A 24,615-nucleotide genomic window follows, 5' to 3' on the forward strand; every position below is an offset into this window, starting at 1 on the left:
CTTTAAGACTGTAAGATGATTGACAAATGACAGCAAAGCCCATTTTAGACGTTCAACAAAAGAAAAAGGAAAGTATGTGGTGCAACACAACACAGAAGTGATATTTCTTAGTCTGAAAGGGCTTATTACTATTAAAACAAGAACAACGTTGAGATAGCTACAGCCTCTACATCTTCCTCGTTGCTTGGGATATACTGGACTGAAACTACTGGTTAAAGGACACTGACCTGCATCTGAAGTGTGGAGATGAGATGAAAAATATCTTATTGACTCATTGATCAATGTACTGTTCTGTCTGTATATGTCTATATAAGACAAGAACTCAACAGAAACAAAGATAACATGCTGGATTTCCTGAGATTACTTGTATGTTTTTGCATGCTTCTGTCTGATTGCTTCTCTCATCCAACATCCCACAGCTATTAGATTAGGAGTCTCATCTACTCTCTAATTATTGGTCATTAGTTCAGTTGTGAAATAATAATAATATCCATTTGAGTCAATTAATGCATTATAGAGGCTGTAGGTACACCCACTGTCACATAGCAGCAACTTCATTAATTTTGTACACACAGTAGTAAATGGTTTAAGTCTTGCTAACATTTTCTCGACCACAAGGCTGATGCTAATAGAACATTTAATATATTTAAGACATTTTGTACTCTTTAACTGTTTGAAGTTGATGTTTGTTATTGTTGACTTTTTGTGTTGGATTGTAGTCCTACTGTTAAAAAAAAGATGGGAAAAAAGTAATTGTATTCAAGTCCATATACAGCTCATTTTGTATGGTATTTTAACTGGATAATGGTACATTTGTGATCCATTCATCATAAACAGCGTTCAGCTATAGGCCAGTAATAGGAGTTTGTACTGTATATAAGGCCAAAGTCTCAGAAAAAAACATCCTTAGATACATTTCAGCAAAGTAAAATCATTTGAGTGCCTTGGTTTGGTAAACTTCAATAAAAATGTGGATAAATCATCGAGTCATGGCTCAATCCCTCATACTGGCAAGCCCATGGATTTTTTCTTTATTTGTTTATTTATTTTCCATTTTGCTGTAAAATTGTGAAACATGATAATGGCATTCAATTCTTGTCTTGTGCGTGGCACACTGATTGTTAAGTGTTGGTAACATCTCCATTTGAGCTCTCTGACACAGTCCCCCTCCTCATCATAATCATGACAAAATTCACAGCGGGAGAGGCGTTGATGTGGAGGACCTCCCCGTGTCTGATGAAAGCTCCGTGGTTATGAACTATGCAAGGGAGCATCAAGGTCATTTACACACAGACAAGCCCTCCAGTGGCACAGGAGGCCACTCAGTCTTTTCAGTGAACAGAAAGGAGAGTCGAGGATGAATAGTGGCTGTTTGGGGTGAATAAAGGCCAACCTTTCAGCCTGTCATAATGTGAGATTACTGTGACGGGGTACATGTCTGGTCAGAATGGCGTGAAGTCACACTGCAGTTCAACTCCAAAGGTCTGGGTGCAGCACACAAATATCAGTATGGGGGGTCTGGCCTTACTGTTGCCATGCAAATGTCTTTGTATTCAGCTGTGCACCCTTGAGGGGGTGTTACATTTTAAAAAGCAGAGACTTCTTGTAGTCTTTTGTTCTGGTTTATTCAAACTGTAAAACATATTCATTAAAATTTTAGTTAAAAATTATTTTTGTACAGCAAACAGATTGTACTGTATCATATACAGTATATTTCACCTTTTTTTCTCTCTTGTTGTAAGGAAATATTGTGTAGTGATGCAAGAGGACGTAAGTTCCTGTTTTACAGGTGTCTCTGAATATATGATTGTATGATCCAGTCCTCAGCTGGCACACTAAAACATGCACACCAAAGTAATCCCATTTTCTGCCTGTTCTCTCGATTGACTCGCCTCTTTGTCAGTGTCCTCCAACTCTTCTCTTCTACCTCTCCTCTCCTCTTTTAACTGTCCAAGAATCTCTCCCCTCTTCTTGGCCTGAGGGTGCAACTGGCTGTTGGTGCCAGTTCCAGGGACACCAAATGGGAGCTGTAATTATCATTGCTCCACCACTGTCCTGTCAGTGCGCTCGCCAGCAAAACAAGAGGGATCCTTTGGAAGTCCTGATCAAAAGCTCTGGCCTTTGATCATGAAGCAAAAGGAAAAACCTAAACACTGTGCAAAATCAACGTGGAATGTCCCAAAGAGAGCACTGGAGAATGGAAATGACAGCCATCCAAAAGACATCCTCCACTCCTCCTTTGCATTGACATGTTGATGTCAGAAACACAGGTGTTTGGGCTGTGTTTGATCAGATCGCTGTGAGCAGAGGACAATGATGCTAGGTGTGATGAGTGTCCAGATAGTTAGCACCTGGTAGGTTGCAAAGTGGGTCATGTCTTAAAGTTTCGGCAAAGGCACAATCTGAATTTGATGGGAACACCCGCAAATTTGTACTGCACATTTCTACACATCCACACATCCGCGAAAAACATGAATGAATGCATCATGCACAACCCAATAAAAATGGTGTTTATAGAGAAGGTTAGTTTGAATTCTTCTAAATTAATTTGCAGCTGAGTGACAAAAAAAGTAATAATAGAAGCCCATTTTGAGGGCCTTAGCCAAAATCTACAGGGGCACAAGTCATGCTGTTTCAGCGACAACAAACCATAGCCTCTGGAACCTTTGAAACCCTGTGTGGTCATTTTCTCTCACAGTGATTGAAAAGAACTGTGGTGGGTGGGAAAGAAAAAAAAGAGCCCCTCACCACTCATAATACCAATCTTATGTATGTAGACGAAAATGGGAGGGATGGGAGGGGTTGTGGGGTGGCAGACGGACTAAGGCACAATTTTAAAGCGCTTATTGAATTGCCATTACAGCTCCTGAGACTAATTGTGGCTGTTGTGTGTCTCTCGGTGGCCTAGGGGGCTCTGGAGTGGCCCTGTATGCTCTTACTCAGTGGGGTTTTCAAACCGAGTGGCCCTGAAAGAGAACAGGACCACCGTAGATCAATGGCAAACCTTTCACTCTTTCACAGGCCCTCGCTAATCCTTCTCATTTGTCTGCCATTTGTTGAGGCACATTCACAACTCCCTGAATTTAGGATTAGGCCTTGTTTTGTTACAAAAACAGCCCAAGTTATAATGCTGAATAGATGGACTAAAGAGTGGACAACGGATGAGTGTGCATGTGAGTTTGTGAGCTTGTGTGCATGTGTGTGTATGCTTATTAGGTATACACTATGTTTATAAGCAAATTTATGAGAATACAGAAACTGTTCAGTGTTTTAATTCTCATTAAGTGGTACAAAAATGATACTGTAATGGGTGATGGGAAACAATACAACATTTTTACAATATCATGTTATCATCTAAATATTACAATTTGAGTTTATGTGTGTGTGTGTATACTTTCAAATTTGGATTTTGAGGTTCAAACTTTCTTCTTCCCTGATAAACAGGTCCATCAATCATTAAAATGTACATCGTTTAATGCAGCTTTGTTTAAACTCTTAAAACTTTATTTTAAATTTGAGCGACGATTACTAAACTTCCAGAGATACCAAATATGTCATGCTGTATAATAAAAGGAAGATGTGTGCATAGTAATACACAAAATATCCAGACCAGATCTGAAATCATGGCACAGATAAAACTAAAAGTACTGGATGTTTTAAAATGATTTTTTATCAATTAAAAGTTATTTTAAGAGGAATTTAAGAGGAATATTCAGTTTAAAAGGGAGCTGACTGACTATTTGTCGCCTGGGTGAGAAGGTTGTAAAATGAGAATACTTGTATGACTTTGATCTATGACTGTGCAAGACAGCAGTCCCTGACATCTTTAGTCTAGCTTTTGCAAGGATGCAAGGAAAAAACTATTATCCTTGCTCTTCTTTCCAACAGTTCCAAAGCTCTCTTTTTCACATGCCTTTTGGGTGCTGGGAAACAATACAACATTTTTACAACATCATGTCACCATCTTAGTAACCATGTACCCCATTTCATATGTGTGTGTGTGTTCACACAGCACATACACAAAAAGAAAAAGCAGAGACAGAGTTAACTGTCTTGTGTTTCCTTTGGTAAATAAACCTTTCATAAAGGAGAGGGAAAACATGAACAAATTGATTCATCACAGTCAAATACCTGCAAACAAAAAACACAATTTCATTAAAGCATTGATTCCCTTTGAAGCACACAGTTTGTTCCTGATGTGCTCTGTCTGAACCCGAGAGTGTGCACGGACAGTCTTGGCAGCCTGCTGCAGAGCCATCATACTGAGGCCTTCTCATCACTGAGTGGATTAGTGTTCATGTCTGAAGGCACTTACTGGACATTAGACAGAGCTGCTGAGTGGCACATGCGCCACATTTCCCCTAAAGCCCTGCCATGCCACGCCGCAGGTATGTGGTGCCGACCAGCCAAACCCCATGTCAGGCATTCTCTGGATGCCTGCAGTCGTGCCAGACACTGGGGGACAAGGTGAAGAGATGGATAGAAAGATGATTGTGTGAATCTGAATGGATGAGAGAAGAAGAAGAAGGGAAGTAAACAACTTGTTTTCTAATATGGGTGTATAAACAGGAAATACTATTATGACTGCAAGATGTACTGAGGAAGAAAATAATAATTACCTGCTGTGTTTAAATTTTAAAGGGGAAGGACACATTTATAATGTGTGGATGTGTTTGGACATATAGTAAATCTTCGGATTATGGTTCCAAGATTAAATTCAGTCCAAAGGAGGGCTATTTAAAGAAACTGAAAATTAGCATATTCATTTTCTTGCTGAGAATAAAGGTGCATTTAGGCAGTGTGATAACAATGTCTGCATAAATTTGCATGTCACATTGTGCCAGACGCTTATGATAAAATCTTGGTCATAATGTTTGTCAGACTACATGATATCAATTTGAGGCATGTCAGTTTGTACACTGAATACATGGTGAGTCACTGCAAGGTAAACAGAAAAAGTACCTGAAGGCAGAGGTACATTATCACCCTGCATCATCCATTTACACCACATGTACTGTATGTTTTAGAAACGCAGTAAAGGCACATGACTTCATTTTGTTTCCCCTCCATCGTTGGTTTTTGTTTGCCATGAGCGTATTAAGTAGATTGAGTGCTTTCCCCCTAAATAAAAAAACCCCAAAACAAAACAAACAAACAAAAAATCACTTATGAAATGTCACGCTGGCAGCAATCACATTGTAAGAATTTCTGCTACTGTCAGAATTTTGTCTGTCAATCCAAAAACCCAAGATTTTACCATGTTTCTCTTCCAATTGTAAACTTTCATCTCAGACAGCCCAAAATGTAAGGGGGCCTTAAAGGACGACTTCACTGTTTTTCCAAGTACCTATATATGAAGGTGAATGCTAAATTGGACTCTTACAAGTGCGGTTAGGGTCTGTCTTAAGGTTAGGGTTAGGTAAAGGTTAAGGTTAAGGTTAGCGTACAAATCTTGAAAAAGTCTCGCAAATCATCCCTCCAGTCAAATCTATTCTGGCACCAGTCCTATTTAAATATTAAACTAACATTACACTTTCCTTGGACTTCCCTGTATTAAAATATCTCCTTCATCCAACTGCAAAAGTCCGCCAGATGATGTAAAACAGTCTGAGTTTCTTTCAGATAAACTCTAAGATACCACAGACAAAGAAGAAACCCAGAGAATTTTGAGCTTCAGGTGGACAGAAAAGCTCAATCTATAATGTGTTTGAGAAAAAAAAGAGTCAGATCAGAGATGTGGTGGTGCGAACACACAGTATATGGAGGAGGAAGCGACCACCAGAGCCATGATACAACCAAAAGAGAGGCGCTATAGGCGAACTGTCTTTGCAGCATCTACCAGAACCTGGTGATGATCGTTAGAAAGAATGAAGATGGGATTGAAAGCTCTGTGCTGCAAGACTACTTTGTGGTACTTTGGTAAACCTGACTTCATTTTCTCACAGAATATATTAGATTTTGCCAACTCTCTGAACAACAAAATGGTGAATGTGTGTTAACTGTAACTTATGTGGCTGCATTCAACTTGAACATAATTAGGTCCCAGTTCTTATTTGTCAATAGTGATAAAAGAAACAGTGTTTATTTGCCGTTTTTTTACTCTTTTCTTACTGCTCTTGTCTAAGTTAAGTATGAAGCTATGTAAGTATGAAGTGTGGGCACCACAGACCAAACATCAATACATCTCTTTATATGTAGCTTTGACTAGTGGCTGTGATGCTGATTTGACATTAACAGGTATTTTGTGTCTATATGTAACTGAGACATTACAGGATGGAGAGCAGACTTGCAAATGCCCTGTAGAGACATACTGTAAATCAAATATCGATCAGGCTAGCAAGCCATACTACACCACTGTGACCAGTGTTGTGTGGGACTGGAGAGTACAACAGTAACACCACTCCTGGGACTAGTAAACCATCAAAAAATAGAAATATAAGCAATCAAAGGATAAAGACTATAAAATATCTAAGACTATAAGAAGCAGATCACTGAAAAGGTGGTGGCAGCCTAAAGGGGCACAGACCATCTCCTATATAGTTTGGCTAGCTGAGACAGCCTGGCCACATGTTGGCTAATGTCCCAGTCAACATCATGAGGTTGTCTTTGGCTGTTAGTGACTGGAAAAGACCAAAGTCAGGGCCGCTTCATGCAAAGTTTGAGTAAAACCTATCCACCCTGCCCCTCAAGCCCTGCTGTGTGAAGTAATTCTTCATGCCAGTGAAGTCAGACAGACTCTGTGTTTTGTCACTGCATGCATGGTGAGATTTCTTCAGCACTGCAGTTTCTTTCAGTACAAGGATTAACAGGTGAATGTCAAAATCTGTTTTCTTTTTCCTGTAATAAGGTTTGAAATAAAGCAGATGAGAACGTTTTTATTGGATTGAAACCTTTGGGTTGTATCAGACAACAAGCATGACAAGCATGTGTCAGTTTCCCCAGTCAAAGTCTGTCATCATGTTGTACGTAGTAGAGAGAACTAAAGGAATGCATCCACTCCAACTGAGCTTGTAGTGGAACAAACTTCCACTAAAATCATGGCAACTGTGAGTTAAAAAAGCAACCTGTTCATTATGTTTATGTTAAGTCATTGCTGTTATTCATACAGGTGATCTCTGAGAAACCTTAGCTCATAGTTCATGCTATAGTAGTGTATTAACATACAGTATTAATCTTTTTCCTGTTGTTAAAGGTTCAACCTCAACATCACAGACTGTAAGACATGGGCCCTTGTATTAGCAGGAAGACATGCTTACTGTTTTGCTTATAATGAAGGCAATGATCCTAATGCAGCCTACAGCAGAAGGCACACAACTACTGTTAGGAATTACAGCCCAGTTCCTGACTCTACATTCGATTTGCATTTATGGAGAAGCAGCACCCTCTAATGGTCAAAAATCAGAGCAACATTAAAACACTTGTGTTGAACTCTGTCCCACTCTGCTGGGTATCATGAGGTACTAACCAAAGTAACAAAAGCAAACATAGCAAGTAGTTGAGCTATTTAATGGTAGGCACTATTCACATGCCAAAACTTGCACGAGGCTTCAGGGGTCTGGTTAAACCAAGTCAAGTGAAGGGCATCTTTCATTTGGCTTTTAATGCAAAAATCCCTCTTTGTGTTACTATCCCGCTGGCTCAGCACCCTGCAGAAACACTGTCCAGTACAAACACAGAGGAAATTTCATACTAAAACATAATGTAGTCAAATATGTATGTAGCAGCAGACACTGAATAAATGTGGCTGATGAATGCAGTTTATCTATGCAATGATTTCAACAAATGTTTCCAGTAAACAAAGCTCATTTTAAGGGGAAACATATAACAGGAAGGAACCTATATATTGTTTAGGGCACACTATAAGGCTAAACTGCAGATGTGTGCTTATGTGTGCCAAACAGGACAATTACAACTGCCAGAATTTGTGTATCTGTCAGCTTAGGTCCATGTAAAGTATAGTATATGTTTTGCAGAGAGGAGTATGTTTGCATAAATGCATAAAATGATATTCCCATTGTGAAAAAGATTATTTTTAAATAAAATATTTCCCCTTGAAAAATAAATCCTGTTTTCTTTCAAAAGGTTGCCACAGCCCTCCAATAAAAGAACAGCTGAATGTAACAACCTTACAAATTATGTTTGTGGATGTATTAAACTTGATTGTATTGTGGATGTTATTGCTTTGTCTAACTCACCTTGTCAGCATTTGCTCCTTCACCTAAACGCAAAATAAAATCTCAATTCAAATTGTGACATGTTTCATTAGCAGACACAAATGCAACGTTTATTTATCAAAGAAAACATTCACACAGACACAGAGGAGAAGGAGACAGACTATGCTGGCGGGTCTCAATCGAAACAGGCTCTGCTTCCTTTTCTGACTTCTCTATCACTGCATGTACAGATTCTGACCTCACAGCCTGCACATAAAAGGCCCCACTGAGTCCTACACAAATCCAACGAGTGCACAGAACGTTTGTATAAGACCAGCAGCAACCCCAGTCAAACAGAATATGATGCTCCTTTTGACTGCTAGCTGTGGAGTAATGCTCAAATAATTACATGAGTGACAATTTTAAATTTGAATACATGGTTGGTTTCATAACTGTGACTGGGAACAAACTGTGGTTTTCATGTATATCCACACCAAAGAACATTATTGTGCTTGTCACGTATAAAGTTCATTTGATGTGGCTACATGCTATCCACCAAATTAAGAGAATACAAGTGTCTTGTGAGAGCGAGAAACTAAAAAACTCTTTGGTCTAACTCTTGTGCTCTGATGTGGGCTATCTGTTGAAGAATACTTCTTAGGTGACAGACTCATGCTTTTAGAAAACCTAATGTGAGAAAAATGTTATGCACCATAATGTACAATATGAGGCTAGAGCCTGTGTGTGTATGCTAGAGAAACTGTAATAGTGCAGAATATATATATAATTAAAGCTGCAAGCAGCGATGAACGGGCCTTGTCGCCCCCCCATGCATGTCGGGCTGTGGCGCAGTCGGAGGGCGCGCAGGTTGACGTCTTCATTCGCAGGCTTTTATTTGACGTCGCATGATGTGGTGAAATATCACTGCCTGTGTCCACTATGTGGCGCTAGAGAGCACCCACCAATTATATGTCATGTTGTAGTATGTGATGTGGAGAACACATCCTGTAAATTTCATATAAATCGGATAATGTTTGTCATATGTCATTTTTATATAATCATATATAAAATTTTCTTAGGGGCGCTATTGATCCATTTTGCGTCGCCCATTTCAGTGATCCTTAAAATATCAAAATTTTCATCGGATCGGACATGATTGCAAGTTCTGGTGAGTTTTGGGGCACGTTTAGGCTGTCAAAAAGGCGTTTGTTTTATAGGAACTATAATAATAATCAGGACAGATACAATAGGGCCTCGCACTGGTCAGTGCTCGGGCCCTAATAATAACTGCCACAAATTGGTTGTTGCCAGTAGTTGCCAGTGCATCATGTCCACCTTGCTAAAAGTATTTTAGTCTAATACAACAGTCCTGCATTAAATTCTCACTTCATGAAGGTTATAATGTTCAGGCTTTGTTGAATCAGAGAGGCATTAAATCAACTGTATGGTCATTTTGGAGGCTGTTTGGAGCTGTGTTGTTCTCCTCACTGACATATCTGATTACTAGTAATCTGATTACTCTCCCAAAAGTAATCTATTTATAAGTAATCTGATTACTCTCCCAAAAGTAAAGCTGATATTTTGACTTGCCTGCCTGAGTTGATCAAAAGTAAACCTCACAATTGCCACAGCCATTAAGTGTATCCACAGCGATGACCCTTGACTGTGCATCTATTTTCTTCACTTCCAAGTCCAAAAAAGTACAGAATGAACAAAGCAAAGAGACTGAAAGATACTTAAAGTGCAAGGCACAAAAGGAAAAAATAGAAGTTGTGATTTAACTTAAAGAAAGAACAGAGTGAATGGATTCATGTGACAGATTGTGCTAATCTGTCAAGCAGTTGCTATTGCCTGTAACAATGGCAGTACTGCATCTTGACTCCTTGTTACAACAGGAATAAAGTTGCGCTGACAAAGGCAGGATGTGAGTCAGGGTGAAATATGAGTATAAAAACCACAGAATTACCCACATGGCAAAATGGTATATAAGAAACGTCTATTTGAGACCCCCGAGATGACAGGTTGAGTTTCCTGCCAGCAAGATGCATGGTCTGCACAAGTTTCTGCTTATTCATGTTCTGACATGTCTCAGACAAAATGGTGAGATTACCAAGTCTCATTGTTTTTCTCTAGTCCTCAAATAGGACATTGATTTGTTTTAATTTCATTTTTATCATTTCAGGACTTGGGAGTGAAATCATACATGGAGAAAAAGCCAATGAGAACTCCCTGCTGTATATGGCCTCAGTACAAAATAAGGCAGGTCAACATATATGTGGAGGATTCCTCATCAGTGAAGACTTCGTGGTCACTGCAGCGCACTGTGATAACCCGTGAGTGACCTTTCCTCTTCAAGCAATCTTTGAATAAATATCATTTAAATAAAACTGACTATTCTGTCAATTTCTCAATCATTATTTATGCAGATATCCATTGATTGTTGTTCTTGGCACTCACAATCTCAAGAAGATTAATAATGACACAATGAGATACAGTGTAAAGAAATGTAAACATCCAGATTATGTTAATTTAACATCAGGGAATGACATCATGCTCCTCAAAGTAAGTATCTATTCAACCAAATAGTCCAAGGTAATATCATGTTAAAATCCACGTTATTTCCGTGGAATATACTGTATGTAACATTATAAAGTTATACATTATGTATAAATATTATTTGATAGTGAAGTCTGATGGAGAAAAAGGCTCTGTGATAAAATAAGATGCTGTTAGTGCTTCATTTTCATTTTCTTATCTCATGTATCTGCAGCTGTCTAGGAAAGCTAGCCTTGGCAAAAAAACAATTAAGCCAATAAAGCTTCCCAGTCATCGTATGAACCTAAAAGAAAACAAAATGTGCAGTGTAGCAGGATGGGGTTACACAAGAACTGCTGGTCAACCTGTAGATGAGCTACAAGTGGCGAATGTTCCTATCATTAACCAGGAAGAGTGTCTGAGGGTGTGGATTCAACTTCCTGCCAAGGTTATCTGTGCAGGTGGATATAAGACAAAGAAAGGATTTTGTCAGGTATGTTTTCTGTGTGTTCATACAAATTGCAAGCTGTATTCTGGTTTTTAAAAAATGGCATGAACATCTTAAAATGAATAAGATATTTCCTCCTTGCAGGGTGACTCTGGTGGCCCTCTGGTGTGCAATGGGAAGCTTGCAGTTGGTGTTGTTTCTTTCAACAATAATTATACCTGTGACTACCCAGATGTACCCAACATGTATACAGACATATCACAGTTTATTCCCTGGATCAACAAGATTCTCAAGAAAAAGAATTGGATCCAAAATTGTGTTTGAATTGTGGATGTATTAAATTTGATGGTATTGTGGCTGTATTGCTTTGTCTAACTCACTTTGTCATATTTGCTCTTTGACCTAAATGCCAAATAAAATATTAATTCAAACTGTGACATCTTTCATTATTAGACATAAATGCAAAACTTCTTTATCCAGGAAAACCTTCACAAAACCATCATCAACACATCACAGTAACTTTAAGGAAGTTTAGTTGTTTAAACATGAAGTATACACTGCAGCATTTTTATATGAATCTCTGAATGCTCTCTTTCCTCACTTTCCTCTGGCTGCATGAGGTTCACAGATTCGGAACTCACAGCCTGCACCTAAAAAGAGTCCAACACAAATCGAACAAGTTATATTTGCATCAAATCAAAAATTCAATAAGATGCATTTTTTGACACTTCACAGGTATAACAATGCTCATTTAGACTGCTAGCTGTGAAATAATGATAAACTAATGAAAATATTAACAATTAATTAATAATTGAAATCTAATTGCAACACTTTTAGTTTCATAATGTTGAGTGTGAGAACACCGACGCTCACAGCTGCAGATGGAAACTCTGGTTTCTGTGGTTCTTTTTTCACATCATGTTAGAGTTGGTTGTGTCACGTAGATCCACACCAAAGAACATCATTGTATCTGTGTCACATATAAAGCTTAGCCATGAAAAGTTTATCTGATGTGGTTATGCAATATACACAACAAATGAGAGCATATAAACCAAACCAGTCCAACATGAACAATATTCAAGAGAATAAACATGCAAAATGAAAAGGAATTGGTTGACTACTGCAGAAAGGATATAGAATAGATTTATAATAGATTTGTGCAAAATAAGTCTGTATTAAATGCATGATAATGGCTGGATCACCACTTTGTTTAATTTTCGTTTAAAGACTACAACACAAGCAATATATCAGTGTATGTAGTGTAAAAAACGGGTCTTGTGTGACATGTAATCCATTGCATCTGTCACTGACAGAAAGACTTTTAAATGTTGAAGTACTATATATATATATATATATATATATATATATATATATATATATATATATATATATATATATATATATATATATATATATATATATAATATCACCAACAATACCCAAAACAAGACCAAGCACATTGCTTAAACTGTCTGAATTCCTTTCTTAAAAATTTGCAGAATGTGTGTGCAATTTTCCCATCCAAATTTTGCAACCACACCACATAATCAAGCCATCTGAGGAAGCAAACTGTAGCATGTCTACTTTGTGATAACATCATTCTATTGGACGTGCAAGCCCATTACAGTTGATACCAAGTAATTCAGCCTATTGATATTGAATTGCGGCAATTTCTACACCACTGGAAAACCTTTGGTGGGTCTATTTGCTCATCTCTGCATGTTTCCAAGCTATGACACCTTTATTTTCTTGCTACATGAGAAATTATTACTGTAAATAGAAATGTCAAATTCAAAAGTAATGCACATTTCACTGAGTGTGGCCTCTTCTTCAAATATTCATGTCCTGTGTATTACCATAAAATGCACGTCACTTCTCGACATGTTCCACTGTGGTAAAGTGAAACTGCCAGATGAGTCATGAAGCCCCTTTCAGGCTGTCAGTCATTGGTTAAGTGTCTTTAATTGTAACATGGGGCTCATAATCCTGATCATGAGCATACCAAGGCTAAACCTGAAGCTTGAAACTGTGGTTTCCATGACTCATCTTGTTCTCAAAGGTTTCCGTGCAACATCTCAGTGACAAAAGCTCTTAATAGCCCAAAGGTCAAAGCTAAAAAGTAGATTAATAACAAAAGCATTGACATTCATCTAAAATAAGCAAATTTCCATGTGGGTAAGTATAATTGTATCCTAACAGTGAAAAAAAAGGGTTTTAAAATGCAAAACAAAAAAAAGTGCAGAAAAGCAAAAATGGTATGGTATGTGTCATCACATACTGACCACAGAATGTATGTGCTTCTTGCTGCTGAGACAGCAGAACCAAAACCACTATATTTACTGTAACACTAGTAACACTGCATGATACCACATCGCTTTACTGACCTCAAGCACTCATCGCTACAAGTCAATTAGTCGTCAACAGAGGATGCAGCCAATGATGCAAGTATGAAGTAGATGCAAACCACAGGTTGGCTTACTGAGTAAACTCCTATATAAAGGGGTCTACTTGACACCCAAAACACCACATGCTGTTTTTCATGCCAGTATGATGCGTGGTCTGCATACATTTCTGCTTTTTCTTCTCCTGGCATGTTTGGGAAAAAACAGTAAGATGGTTGAATCTATTTATTACTCTCCAGAGTACAAAAGGGATATCAACTCATCCTTTGTTTCTTGTTGTCTTTTTAGCACTGGGGAGTGAAATCATAAATGGAAAAAAGGTCCCGGACAACTTAATGCTGTACATGGCCTCTGTACAGGACAACAGAGGTCATATATGTGGAGGATTCCTGATCAGTGAGGACTTTGTAGTCACTGCAGCACACTGTGATACCTCGTAAGTTATATTTTCTTTTCAAGAAATCCTTAATTCATGTAATTAAAAATCAAATAAAAATGTCTGCTTTATACATTTTGTTTGTTTTTTGGCACAACTTAAGAAAAAGCTACTGACAATGTTTGAATGATTTCTCATTCAGGAACCCTACAAGTGTTGTTCTTGGCACCCACAATCTCAAGAAGATTAATAACGACACAATGAGATACAGAGTAAAGAAATGCAAACATCCATCTTACAAGAATGCCCAATCTGGTAATGACATCATGCTCCTCAAAGTAAGCACACATTTAATTAACTGTCTCAGGCAAAATGAATGAATATTTATTTTATATTACTCTTGTTTAGAAATAAAAAAATTCGGATTTTGTGTGTTTCCAGCTGTCTAGGAAAGCTCAACTGGACAACAAAGTACAACCAGTTCAGCTTCCACGGCCCGAGATGAAGATAAAAGATAAAGCAAAGTGTCGTGTGGCTGGATGGGGTAAAACAAAAACTGGTAGAAGTGATGTGCTGCAAGTGGTGGAAGTGCCTATCATTAACCTGAAGACCTGTAAGACAGAATGGGATCAAATTCGATTTAAGCTTCCTGACAATGTTATTTGTGCAGGTGGTTATGACACAAACAAAGGATTCTGTCAGGTATGTTTTATAGAAAATGGTTTCTGGTGTTTAAATGGTTCAAACATCTTGACCAAACTAATAATTTTACTTCTTTCTCAAAGGGTGATTCTGGCGGTCCTCTGGTGTGTAGCGGGAAAGCAGTGGGTGTTGTGTCCTTCAACATGAAGAAAAATTGTGACTACCCAAATGTACCCAACATCTACACAGATGTATCAAAAAACCTTCAATGGATCAAAACTGTTCTCAAGAAAAAGAATTGTTAAATGTTATGTTTCAGCATGCTTGCTTTTTGTAGTTATTGCTGTGTTTAAATCTCAGTGTCAGTGTCTGCTCTTTACCTTTACCTGAAAAGTTTTTTGTTTTTTTAAAAGCATCCCTAAAAAGATTTAATATATCATTAATATATTGCATAATATTAAGGTTTTAGGGTATGTTTGACATAGAGTATAGCATATATATATTCAACTGGCTACACGACTAAAAAGTACCTCTTTCCTTCTATAATTTATGTGGCTGATCTGTAGTTGATTTTCTGGCTATATTTACAGTATCCTATTACAGAAACAATAACAAAATTAAACAAGCCTCAGTTTAATTTGGAGTAGAAACCCATGATTTTGGATAAGACAGATGTGCAAAATGTCAAGAAATTATTTTTGACACCTAATCTTGTGTTTGTGGTATGTATTTGTTGATGTACAGGCTGGTGTGCTTGCATAAAGCCTACAATAGGTATCTCCTACAAATAAGATATTTTTTACACTTCACTTACAAATATGTTGGAATCAGGTCAATTAAAACAATAACAATCTTGAAGCTTTTTCAGAATGGTAACTGTGCATTCATTTGAAAATGATCTTAATAGAGCATTTTCCACCAGTTACTGTGAGAATGCTGATAAGCAAACCTGAGGCTGGAAACTGTGGTGTTTGTGGTTCATCTTGTCTGTCACAGTTACTAAGAAGACATACAAAACCATTTCTGGTTGTGAATAATGATAGTGATTTTCATTAGTTAAACTCTGTGACATAACCCATTGGTTTGTGTATTTGTGTTTTGAAGCCTTTGGTTTGGCAGTTTAATAGTTGCCAGCTTGGATTTCTTGAGCCAAAAGTGACCATATTTAGATGAGAGAATGAAGCGTAATGCTAGTTGAGATAGTGCTAATTCTAAAGCTTTTTTTTTTTTTGGAGAAACCATTAAAACAAATGTCCTTATTGTAAAACTGAACATCTGACTCCTTAGAGGGCCATACAGCCAAATACTGAATAAGACTTTTTGGATGATCAAAGTGATACAATTAACTTTCATGAACTGAAACACCCTGAAATAGTGATGCTAAGGCTATGGCTATACTCTGTCAAGGGTAAGTCAAGGGTAAGTCAAGGGTTAGGACATAGTTACATTACTTTATCAGTATCGTCAATGCGGTAGCAACTTCAATCACATCTTAGCCATGCCCTAAAGCATACCCTGGTTTATCATCAAATTTAAATTAAATTTGACCATAATTTACTAAATAAACATCATGCTGTATTGAAGATGACTTGAAGCTAATGATTGAGGATATACACCCTTTAGGAAATAAACTTAGGAAACTGTTTACTGAGATAATAAATCAAGCAAGAAGTAGGGTCATTTTCCCATAGAATTCTATACAATTGGACTCTTTTTTGGAGCAAGTGGAGTTGCCCTGTGCTGGCCATCAGAAAGAATGCAGGTTTAAAGCACTTATATCTGGGTGGGCAGTATTTGCACGCTAAAGAGACTTGATATTAACACTGCTTACTTCTAACGCAACTAAAGCTCACTTCATGTGATAGAGTTGTGACCATAAACTGTGAGACCAAAAGGTCCAAAAAGGACCAGAATAAATAAAAAAAAGATTAAATAAAGATTTTGTTCGACAGTCTGCCACACACTGATCATACACATGCTTCACATTGCCGATTTCATTCAGATTCGCCTACTATATTACAAAGTAATGGGAGGGAGAGTTGTGCCTACACATATCTGAGGAAGAGTTTGGATAATATATGGGAGAACCTGAGAAGGCACATGCTGCATTTATGGCAGCACAACATGACCATTAGTGGTAAGGTGGTCCTGTAGCTCTGGATGGACAACAAACTGTACTTAATTCCAACCATTACAGGAATAATGAAATATAAAGGAATGCTCAGCTAGCAGCAACTCTACACATAAATGAATACTGGTGGTACAGACCTACCTTGCATGGTCATGTTGCTGCAACTGCCCTTAAAGCCACTGGATACCACTTCTCATGGTGTCACTCATTTCATTACGCAACACAGCTACTGTGAATTATATTATGCATGTTAACATTACAGCTGAAACAATTACTTACAGTTTCCCATAATACAAGGATAAATATGAAATATTTTTTGCAAATTGCATCTGTTTGCAAATTTGGCCCTAGAACCAATCCATTGATGACGTCCCCATTTTGATTTTCTACAATCCATTTCTGATCCAACTAAAGTTTGATATGTTTAAGTAGTATCCACAAATATTGAGTGAGAAGAATGTACAAAAAGGCCCATATTGAACTAAACAGAGACACATCAGTGAAGATGTTGAGGTTTTGGGGTCTCCACAGATGTGTATTTCTTCATATTCTGACATGCCTCAGGGCTGAATTATGCCAGCAAGGGGCCTTATAGTGCAAAAAACTGTCATAATATTAAAAGGGATGTAACTAGTGCATTAGTTTCATAACTGTGACCATGACACCATTTTGAAAGTCAAAGCTATAAAAACAGGAAATTATTCTCTGTAGTTCTTCTTAAATGAATTTGAACAGAACTCTCCAAATGTGGTCAAGTAATAGTCGTAAACATTAGGGAAGGATATCGAAAAGGGTCCAGAATGAACTCAGTGAAGAGGCTGAATGTGGCCTAAATACATTAGAAGACATTGATTAGCATAACAGATTATGGCGACCTAATTCAGGCTGTTGTACCATACATACCATAAGGAAACATGATAATGCAAAGATAATATTCGTGGGAGCTTGCAAACTTGCATTGCTCAAAGGATGTGGTTATATAGAAATCAAGATGCTAATCATGGTGCCACAAGTGACAACATACAGCACTTCTGTATAAAAGAGTCCTCCTGAGACTACAAAGGCAATTCTTCTGCTGGCAAGATGCATGGTCTGCGCAGATTTCTGCTTGTTCATGCTCTGACATGTCTTGGTAAGATTAAATTGTAATTGAAATTGTATTACTATAATTGCTTTAACCTAATTCCGATTTTCTGTTAATCTTGTCAGCACATGGGAGCGAAATCATAGATGGGGAAAAGGCAAAGGAGAACTCCCTGCTGTATATGGCCTCAGTCCAGAACAATAGAGGACATGTATGTGGAGGGTTCCTCATCAGTGAAGAGTTTGTAGTAACTGCTGCCCACTGTGACTCGTGAGTTATCTCTCCTCTTTAAGGAATCTTGAATTCACATCAATTTGAATTATAATGGACTTGAAGTTGTATAGACCAACTTTTTTTTATTGCTCTTTCTTTCTTTCTTTCTTTCTTTCTTTCTTTCTTTCTTTCTTTCTTTCTTTCTTTCTTTCTTTCTTTCTTTCTTTCTTTCTTTCTTTCTTTCTTTCTTTCTTTCTTTCTTTCTTTCTTCCTTTCTTTCTTTCTTTCTTTCTTTCTTTCCTTAGGAAGAAATATAAATTGTACTGACAACCTCTCAATGATCACTCATTCAGAGATCTTAAAAGCATTGTTCTTGGGACCCACAATCTGAAGGATGCTAAGAATAAAACAAGAAACATTGAAAAGCAATACAAACACCCATCTTTTGAGAATGTAGGACGCGGTAATGACATCATGCTCCTTAAGGTAAGTAGATATTAATTTATTCATTTGAAGCTAGTGAAAGCCCCAAGTGAAATCATATGTTTTTGTGGTCAAATTTATTTCCATTGAAGTTGGGTTAAAATTGATAAGATTATACAACTTTCACATGTGTTTGCTGTGGCCAGCAACAGCGCCCATAATGTACGAGACAAAATCAGAAACAAATGAAAGAAATGGGTGGGTCACATAAGGTCAATACAATATTGTGCAATATTCCCTTTTTATGTCAGACATTTGATTTGACAAAGCAGGAAAAGCACAGCTTTAAATAATAACATTAACAATGGATCCGTTCAATCAAATGTCCCAGTAAGCATGTCAGTGAGTGATTATGCATAATACCAGAGACCTGGAACTGGTGCACCTTAATGCAAAACAGCCATACCACTGACATGGCTAAAAATAGAGAGGACTGTCAGTGAGCAGCTGCCCTAGATGGGAAGGCCAGACGGGTGCTTCCGAACTGCATTTACCACAAGGTCATATAGTGTTTTTGGCTTAATCCATCTATGAAATTACCAGGTAAGGTAAATGTAAAAAAATGTCGGTGCTGCTGCCAAAATAGAAAAAAAAACTTGATATCACAACTACTGAGGGAAAATACAGTTTGTTAACCTGAAATCTGTTGAAGGAAAACAATTATATTAAATTAAGATTACTATTGTTTTATTTTACTTTCTGATTTTCTGTCTCCAGCTGGCACAGAAAGTTCAACTGGACAACAGTGTACAAAAAATTCAACTTTCAAGATCTGAAGTGAACATAAAGGAACACATGATGTGTCATGTAGCTGGTTGGGGTGCCACAAAAAGTAAAGGAAGAGTCGTTGATGAGCTGAGAGAAGTGAGTGTGTCAATCATCAACCTGCAATTCTGTGAGAAGGAATGGCCCGGTCTTCCTGCCAATGTGATCTGTGCAGGTGGATATGGCACACGTAAAGGATTCTGTCAGGTACGTTTTCTGACGTCAACTGGTTTCTAGTCTTAAAATGGTATAAAAATCTTTAATTGAATAATAACCAAACAAAAACAAATGATACTTCTTCTCAACAGGGTGATTCTGGTGGTCCTCTGGTGTGCAATGGGATGGCAGTTGGTGTTGTGTCTTTTAACAAGAACCGGAACTGTGCGTACCCAGATGTACCCAACGTATATACAGACATATCAAAATACCTTCCCTGGATCAATACCATTTTCAAAGGCAGAAAACATTATGAGTAACAATCTTGGACAAAGCTTCGCTTAAACATAATCTACATGCAATATGGGCGTGTCATTGTGTCTTAAATTGTTCTTTCACAATTTTATTATTCACTCAAATACCAAAATTAAAATAAAATAAAAAGATTTCTTATACAATGTTTAACTTGCTTTAATTTGGAGGTGTTGCTGTATCTCAAGTTGTTTTCTCTACACTGTATTCTTTACTGAAATATCAAAATTCAAAATAAAAATGCTTTTCAGACATCATGTTTGAATTCCTTTCTCATATCATTCTGATCAGAAACAAATTATATTTAAATTAATATGATGTACCATTTTTAACTTCTGGGTGTAATTTTTAGTAGTAAAAGTAACTGTTAATCGTATTCTAATCCTCTATAGGCCATCTTTTTTCAATCAATCTTTTCTGACACTTCTATCCCCGCTGCTTTAAGTATAAAGATTATGCTTAATATTCTGTCCATCTCTGCAATATTCAAACAGAAAAACACACAAAAAGTTGACAAAAAATCAGTTTCTGTCATTAATTCAACATAAAAGCAAAAGCAAATAACCTGAGTGTATGAGAAAGTGCCTGATCCTTACAAGGAGAACCTGCAAACTGCAGGTTAAGAGTAATAAAACCAGGACTGTCACACTTACCCACAAACCTGTTTGCATCTCAGTATGCTGGCAGTGGTTCTGTCTCTAAAGTGACTGTAGTGGCGTAGAAAGACTTAATAATGTCTAACTCATCCCAGTTTATTTACCTCACTTAGTAAAAGTGGGATTTATTATCTGTAATAATGAATACGCTACAGCTGCATATGAAATGTACGCAACTGCAGTAGAACAAAACACAAATCTCCTGCTGTCAGTATATTGTGATGTTAATGCTAAGGGAGCTTAGCATTAGTTTAAGCAAGTCATTTATAGTAATGTGTCTCATTTTCATCCAATCATTGATATCCACGATCTATTCCATCCACTTAGGCAGTCCTTGTAAAGTAGGCAATGCTCATACATTCTGCTTGCCCTAGTGCTCATTACGCTTCTCACTCCTGCATTACCCACTGACAGCAATTTGCTTCCCTCACATCCCCAGCCTCCTCCTGCATCACCACCCAGTTGTTTTATCGTACATGTTAATTTTCTTCAATCATTGTGTATCTAAACTCATGCCTGTGAGCTCAGGGTCAGTCTGTAAACAAGGAGAAGAAAGTCCAACAAAAAATGTTTTGAAAGTGTAATTTACTTAAAATATAATATACAAATAGCAAATGAAATAAAGGAGGAAGAATAGTTTCATGTGAACGTTTTGAAGATGACCAAGGAATGATCACATAATGTTGTTATCAGTATATTGTCATGCAATGCTGATGCACCGGAACCACAAGCAAAGAAACTGCAAGCAACCGAGATATCACAATCTGCACATTTTCATTTTTCAGTTTTACATTTAAAAACAAACAAACATAACAAACAGTCTGCAAAAAAATCTGCTTCAAGTTCTGACATGTCAAGGACAATTTAGTGAGACTAGCAAATCACATTATTATTCTTTGGTCTACAAATTGAGCATTTAAACAATTTTTAATAATACAATTTTACTGTCTAATAAACCATCAAGCCTGAAGTTACATGAGTAAGTCATTTGTAAATACTCATTTGCAGTTGTAAATGCTGATACACCATGAAGTATGCATTTATAAATCTATAAAGTAATTATTTATTAAAGGTCGACAATTTAACTTTGGCATAAGCTAAAATCTATAGTTACAAATGTTTATGATGTCATTTATGTAAGGTCATGAGTTTTTCACTTAATAATAAGAAATCACCAAAAGTTAGTGAGTCATCTGCATCTACAAATATCAACAAGACATTAATAAAGGATTCTTACAGTAATGCATATCGTCTTCAATTGTAAATATTAATGAATTAAAGGTACATGGTCAAACAGTTCATTGCAGGGTCTCTAATGAACTATAGAGCTTGTAAAAGACACAGTAAGTGTTGGAGGAGATAAACACCAAAAAAAAAATCTGATATCTGAAAATGCAACTTTTGCTGTTATTAATGCCAAACAACTATGTTATAAAGCATGAATAAATAGGTAGATATATTAACCTTTAAGCAAGGCAATTTTTCGTACAACATATTTCATACACAAAGAAATTCAAAGTGCTTTACATAATGCAAAATAATATAAGAACAGGAAAGTACATTATCAGAAAGTGGTAGTGTATAACCCATATCAGACTCACCTGCAGTGGAAATATCAATAGAGGTAAGGCCACAAGGGTGCGAGAGAGTTCTCTTTATTGACCTTGTACACATGCCAAGATTACTGCATAGCTGCACTGACATAAACTCCTTGGTATTTGTGATGGAGACATGTCCCATGTGTCTGGTCCTTGCAAGGACCAAAAGCAGTATACAGGTTGCTCTCAATGAAAACAGGAGCATCCCACCTTTGTAACTATAGTTCCTTTCATTTTTCCTGATCAAAGCCAAATGCCACATCCTGCCCACCCAGTTTGGTTTTAACATGAAGGAAAGTGTGCTGGAAAGACTGAACAGCATGGTATTACTCCATCCTACTACCTGTTACTGTAATAACCACACCTCAAAAGAAACCTGTCTGCGTCTTGCTCTGTCTGCTGCTCTGGTTAGGTTTATTGCAGCGAAACGTCTCTCAATGTATGTTCTAAATATAAAATGAAAACAAAATTGAATAGTGAATGACATAAAAGAATATAATAATATACTAGACTGGGTAATGGTCACGTCTGTTGTTTTTTCAAGTTGCATTTTTTAAAGGATGTAGCTAGATGTCAAGATAAAGTGGTTGGAAATCAGATCATACAAATCAGATTCTGCTGTTTAAAAGAGGTCTTTTTTCTAGCCCTAAGACAAGTTGACTTTGCTGTGGCATAAATAAAGCATGTTCTGCACAAGATCCTGCACTTTCATGTCTTAGCATGTCTGCGACAGGTTAAATGACATAAAACCACACTTTCTCAAGAGCATGATGTAACCCAAAACAAAACAGGAACATGAAATGATTCACGTAACACCTTGCAAGATTTAAATTTGAGCAACAATATTCAGGAGAAAACCACAATTTCTCTTTTTTTCTGTCTTTCTTTGTTTGGCTGTGTAGTGTGTGTTAAGATGCGGTCACATTCTGTCTTCATGCCTCTTCCTCAGGACTATGGGAAGGTAAGAAGTTGGGTTTCTACGTGATATTACGGAAGTGTATTGCATTCACTTAAAAAAAACAAATAAACCTGTTTTTCTGAATTAACTAGATCATTTAAAGCAACAGTTGCTTTCATTCCCCTTTTGAGAGCTTGATTTAATGGAAGCAAACATGGCCCGCTTGTTTAGTTTAATCCAGTTTTACTTTGTTTTGGGTTTGAGACACTGGGAGATACTCCTGTCTTTAAGTCACATAGTATATAGATAGTATTGTCATTAGTTGGTTGACATTACGCAGGCACCGTAGGACTTTGCAGTTGTTCAGATGGAAAGCCCATTCAGATCTGCTGGACATTGCGAAAAAAAAAAGTTATTCAGAAAAACAGGAAAAATGATTCGGAAAACCAGCAAAATGATCTTGTTATATCAGAAAAACTGAACTTTTTTTCCCCCAAGCAAATGCAGTATGCTTCCGTATGATATAAACAACAAGTTGCTGATGGCACAATCAGCGTTGTGCATATTCTGCACAAGATTCTGCTATTTCATATCTTAACATGTCTCAGATAAAATGATAAGGATGCACAATCTTTTCTACAGTGAGCAATTGGGATATTAACTCATCTTAATGCCATTTAATCAGGCCGCAGAGAAGCAAGCTTTCTGATTTTATTGTGTCCGTAGTGGACTAATGTAGGAAATCTCATATATCTAATCTTCTGTCGTCAATCTAACAGTCTGACTAAAAGTTCTGCTTTAGCATGCTTTTATTACATTGTGAACATATTTTTGTGTCTGAAGCAGCTCTTTCAGTGTGTGCTGTTTACATACAAACTCAACTCTAGTCGTTATTTCTTCCTCCATGTTCTATAGTCAGTGTACTTCATAATGTGTGCTATGTTTTGTTTTGATAGCTGGTTTATTTACATTTACAATAAAAAACTGAAGCATTATCACTTCAGTTTGGGTGGAAAGCTTACTACCACTGAGGTGTAAAATGGCAGAAAGGATTTGCAGATTTATCAGTGGGTAAATTAATACATTTGTCATTTTCACATACCTGAGCCTGAATGCATGTGCAAACAGAACTATTCTGAGGCTGCAATAAGTTAAATGACACAAACGTACACTATGACAAACATTATTTAACCCAATATGAAACAGGTCAGTTACATAACTAAGATTTAAATTTTAACAATCATACTCAGGCATAATTTTGTCAGTATTCACACACACACACACACACACACACACACACACACACACACACACACACACACACACACACACACACACACACACACACACACACACACACACACACACACACACACACACACACACACACACACACACAAAAATCATACTTGTTTTTCTTTTTGCCACTTTGTTAATCATTTGGATATATGTGTGTCATGATGCTCTCACAGTCTGGCTTCATGCTCCTTCCTGTAGACCAAGAAGAGAAGTTGAAAAGATGGGTTCTATGTGTACAATTATGTTAAAAAATGTAAATTACACATCTTATTGCTGCTTAGCTAATTATTGTTTGTTTAGACAGGTAACAGCAATGTGTTCTTCACAGTTTTGAAGTGACTGTTGCAGGTTATAAGACTTATTCTTCTTATTCTTAGTCTTATTTGGCTTTAATCAGTGTTGTTCTGTAAGTTGGAGAAGTAATGCAATTGTGTTTCCAAGTTTTTGGTTTTCTGCTGCTCTGT

At 37.2% G+C, this 24,615-nt stretch overlaps 2 protein-coding genes across 2 annotated transcripts; both read left to right on the top strand.

Moving 5' to 3' along the window:
- Positions 1–10,195: 10,195 nt before the first annotated feature.
- On the top strand, positions 10,196–14,867 carry LOC133984777 (serine protease 30-like). Its single transcript, XM_062424251.1, has 11 exons — positions 10,196–10,253; positions 10,336–10,486; positions 10,580–10,715; positions 10,924–11,181; positions 11,281–11,454; positions 11,617–11,651; positions 13,683–13,744; positions 13,827–13,974; positions 14,117–14,252; positions 14,356–14,616; positions 14,700–14,867. The coding sequence occupies exons 1-11, from the start codon at positions 10,196–10,198 to the stop codon at positions 14,859–14,861; spliced, it is 1,581 nt and encodes a 526-aa protein (XP_062280235.1). The 3' UTR covers positions 14,862–14,867.
- A 2,903-nt stretch (positions 14,868–17,770) lies between these two features.
- LOC133984778 (mast cell protease 1A-like) lies at positions 17,771–19,892 on the top strand. The gene is made up of 5 exons (XM_062424252.1): positions 17,771–17,819; positions 17,897–18,041; positions 18,338–18,470; positions 19,185–19,439; positions 19,541–19,892. Exons 1-5 carry the CDS (start codon positions 17,771–17,773, stop codon positions 19,706–19,708), a joined length of 750 nt encoding a protein of 249 aa, XP_062280236.1. The 3' UTR covers positions 19,709–19,892.
- The last annotated feature ends 4,723 nt before the right edge of the window (positions 19,893–24,615 follow it).

The sequence above is a fragment of the Scomber scombrus genome, chromosome 8 (assembly GCF_963691925.1).
Source record: "Scomber scombrus chromosome 8, fScoSco1.1, whole genome shotgun sequence".
NCBI classification, from domain to species: Eukaryota; Metazoa; Chordata; class Actinopteri; order Scombriformes; family Scombridae; genus Scomber; species Scomber scombrus.

Coding starts and splice junctions, on each gene's coding strand:
- LOC133984777 (XM_062424251.1), top strand. CDS start 10,196: ATGCATGGTCTGCACAAGTTTCTGCTTATTCATGTTCTGACATGTCTC. Junction 10,254..10,335: donor GACATGTCTCAGACAAAATG/GTGAGATTACCA, acceptor TTATCATTTCAG/GACTTGGGAGTGAAATCATA. Junction 14,253..14,355: donor ATGACATCATGCTCCTCAAA/GTAAGCACACAT, acceptor GTGTGTTTCCAG/CTGTCTAGGAAAGCTCAACT.
- LOC133984778 (XM_062424252.1), top strand. CDS start 17,771: ATGCATGGTCTGCGCAGATTTCTGCTTGTTCATGCTCTGACATGTCTT. Junction 17,820..17,896: donor TCATGCTCTGACATGTCTTG/GTAAGATTAAAT, acceptor TAATCTTGTCAG/CACATGGGAGCGAAATCATA. Junction 18,042..18,337: donor ACTGCTGCCCACTGTGACTC/GTGAGTTATCTC, acceptor TCACTCATTCAG/AGATCTTAAAAGCATTGTTC.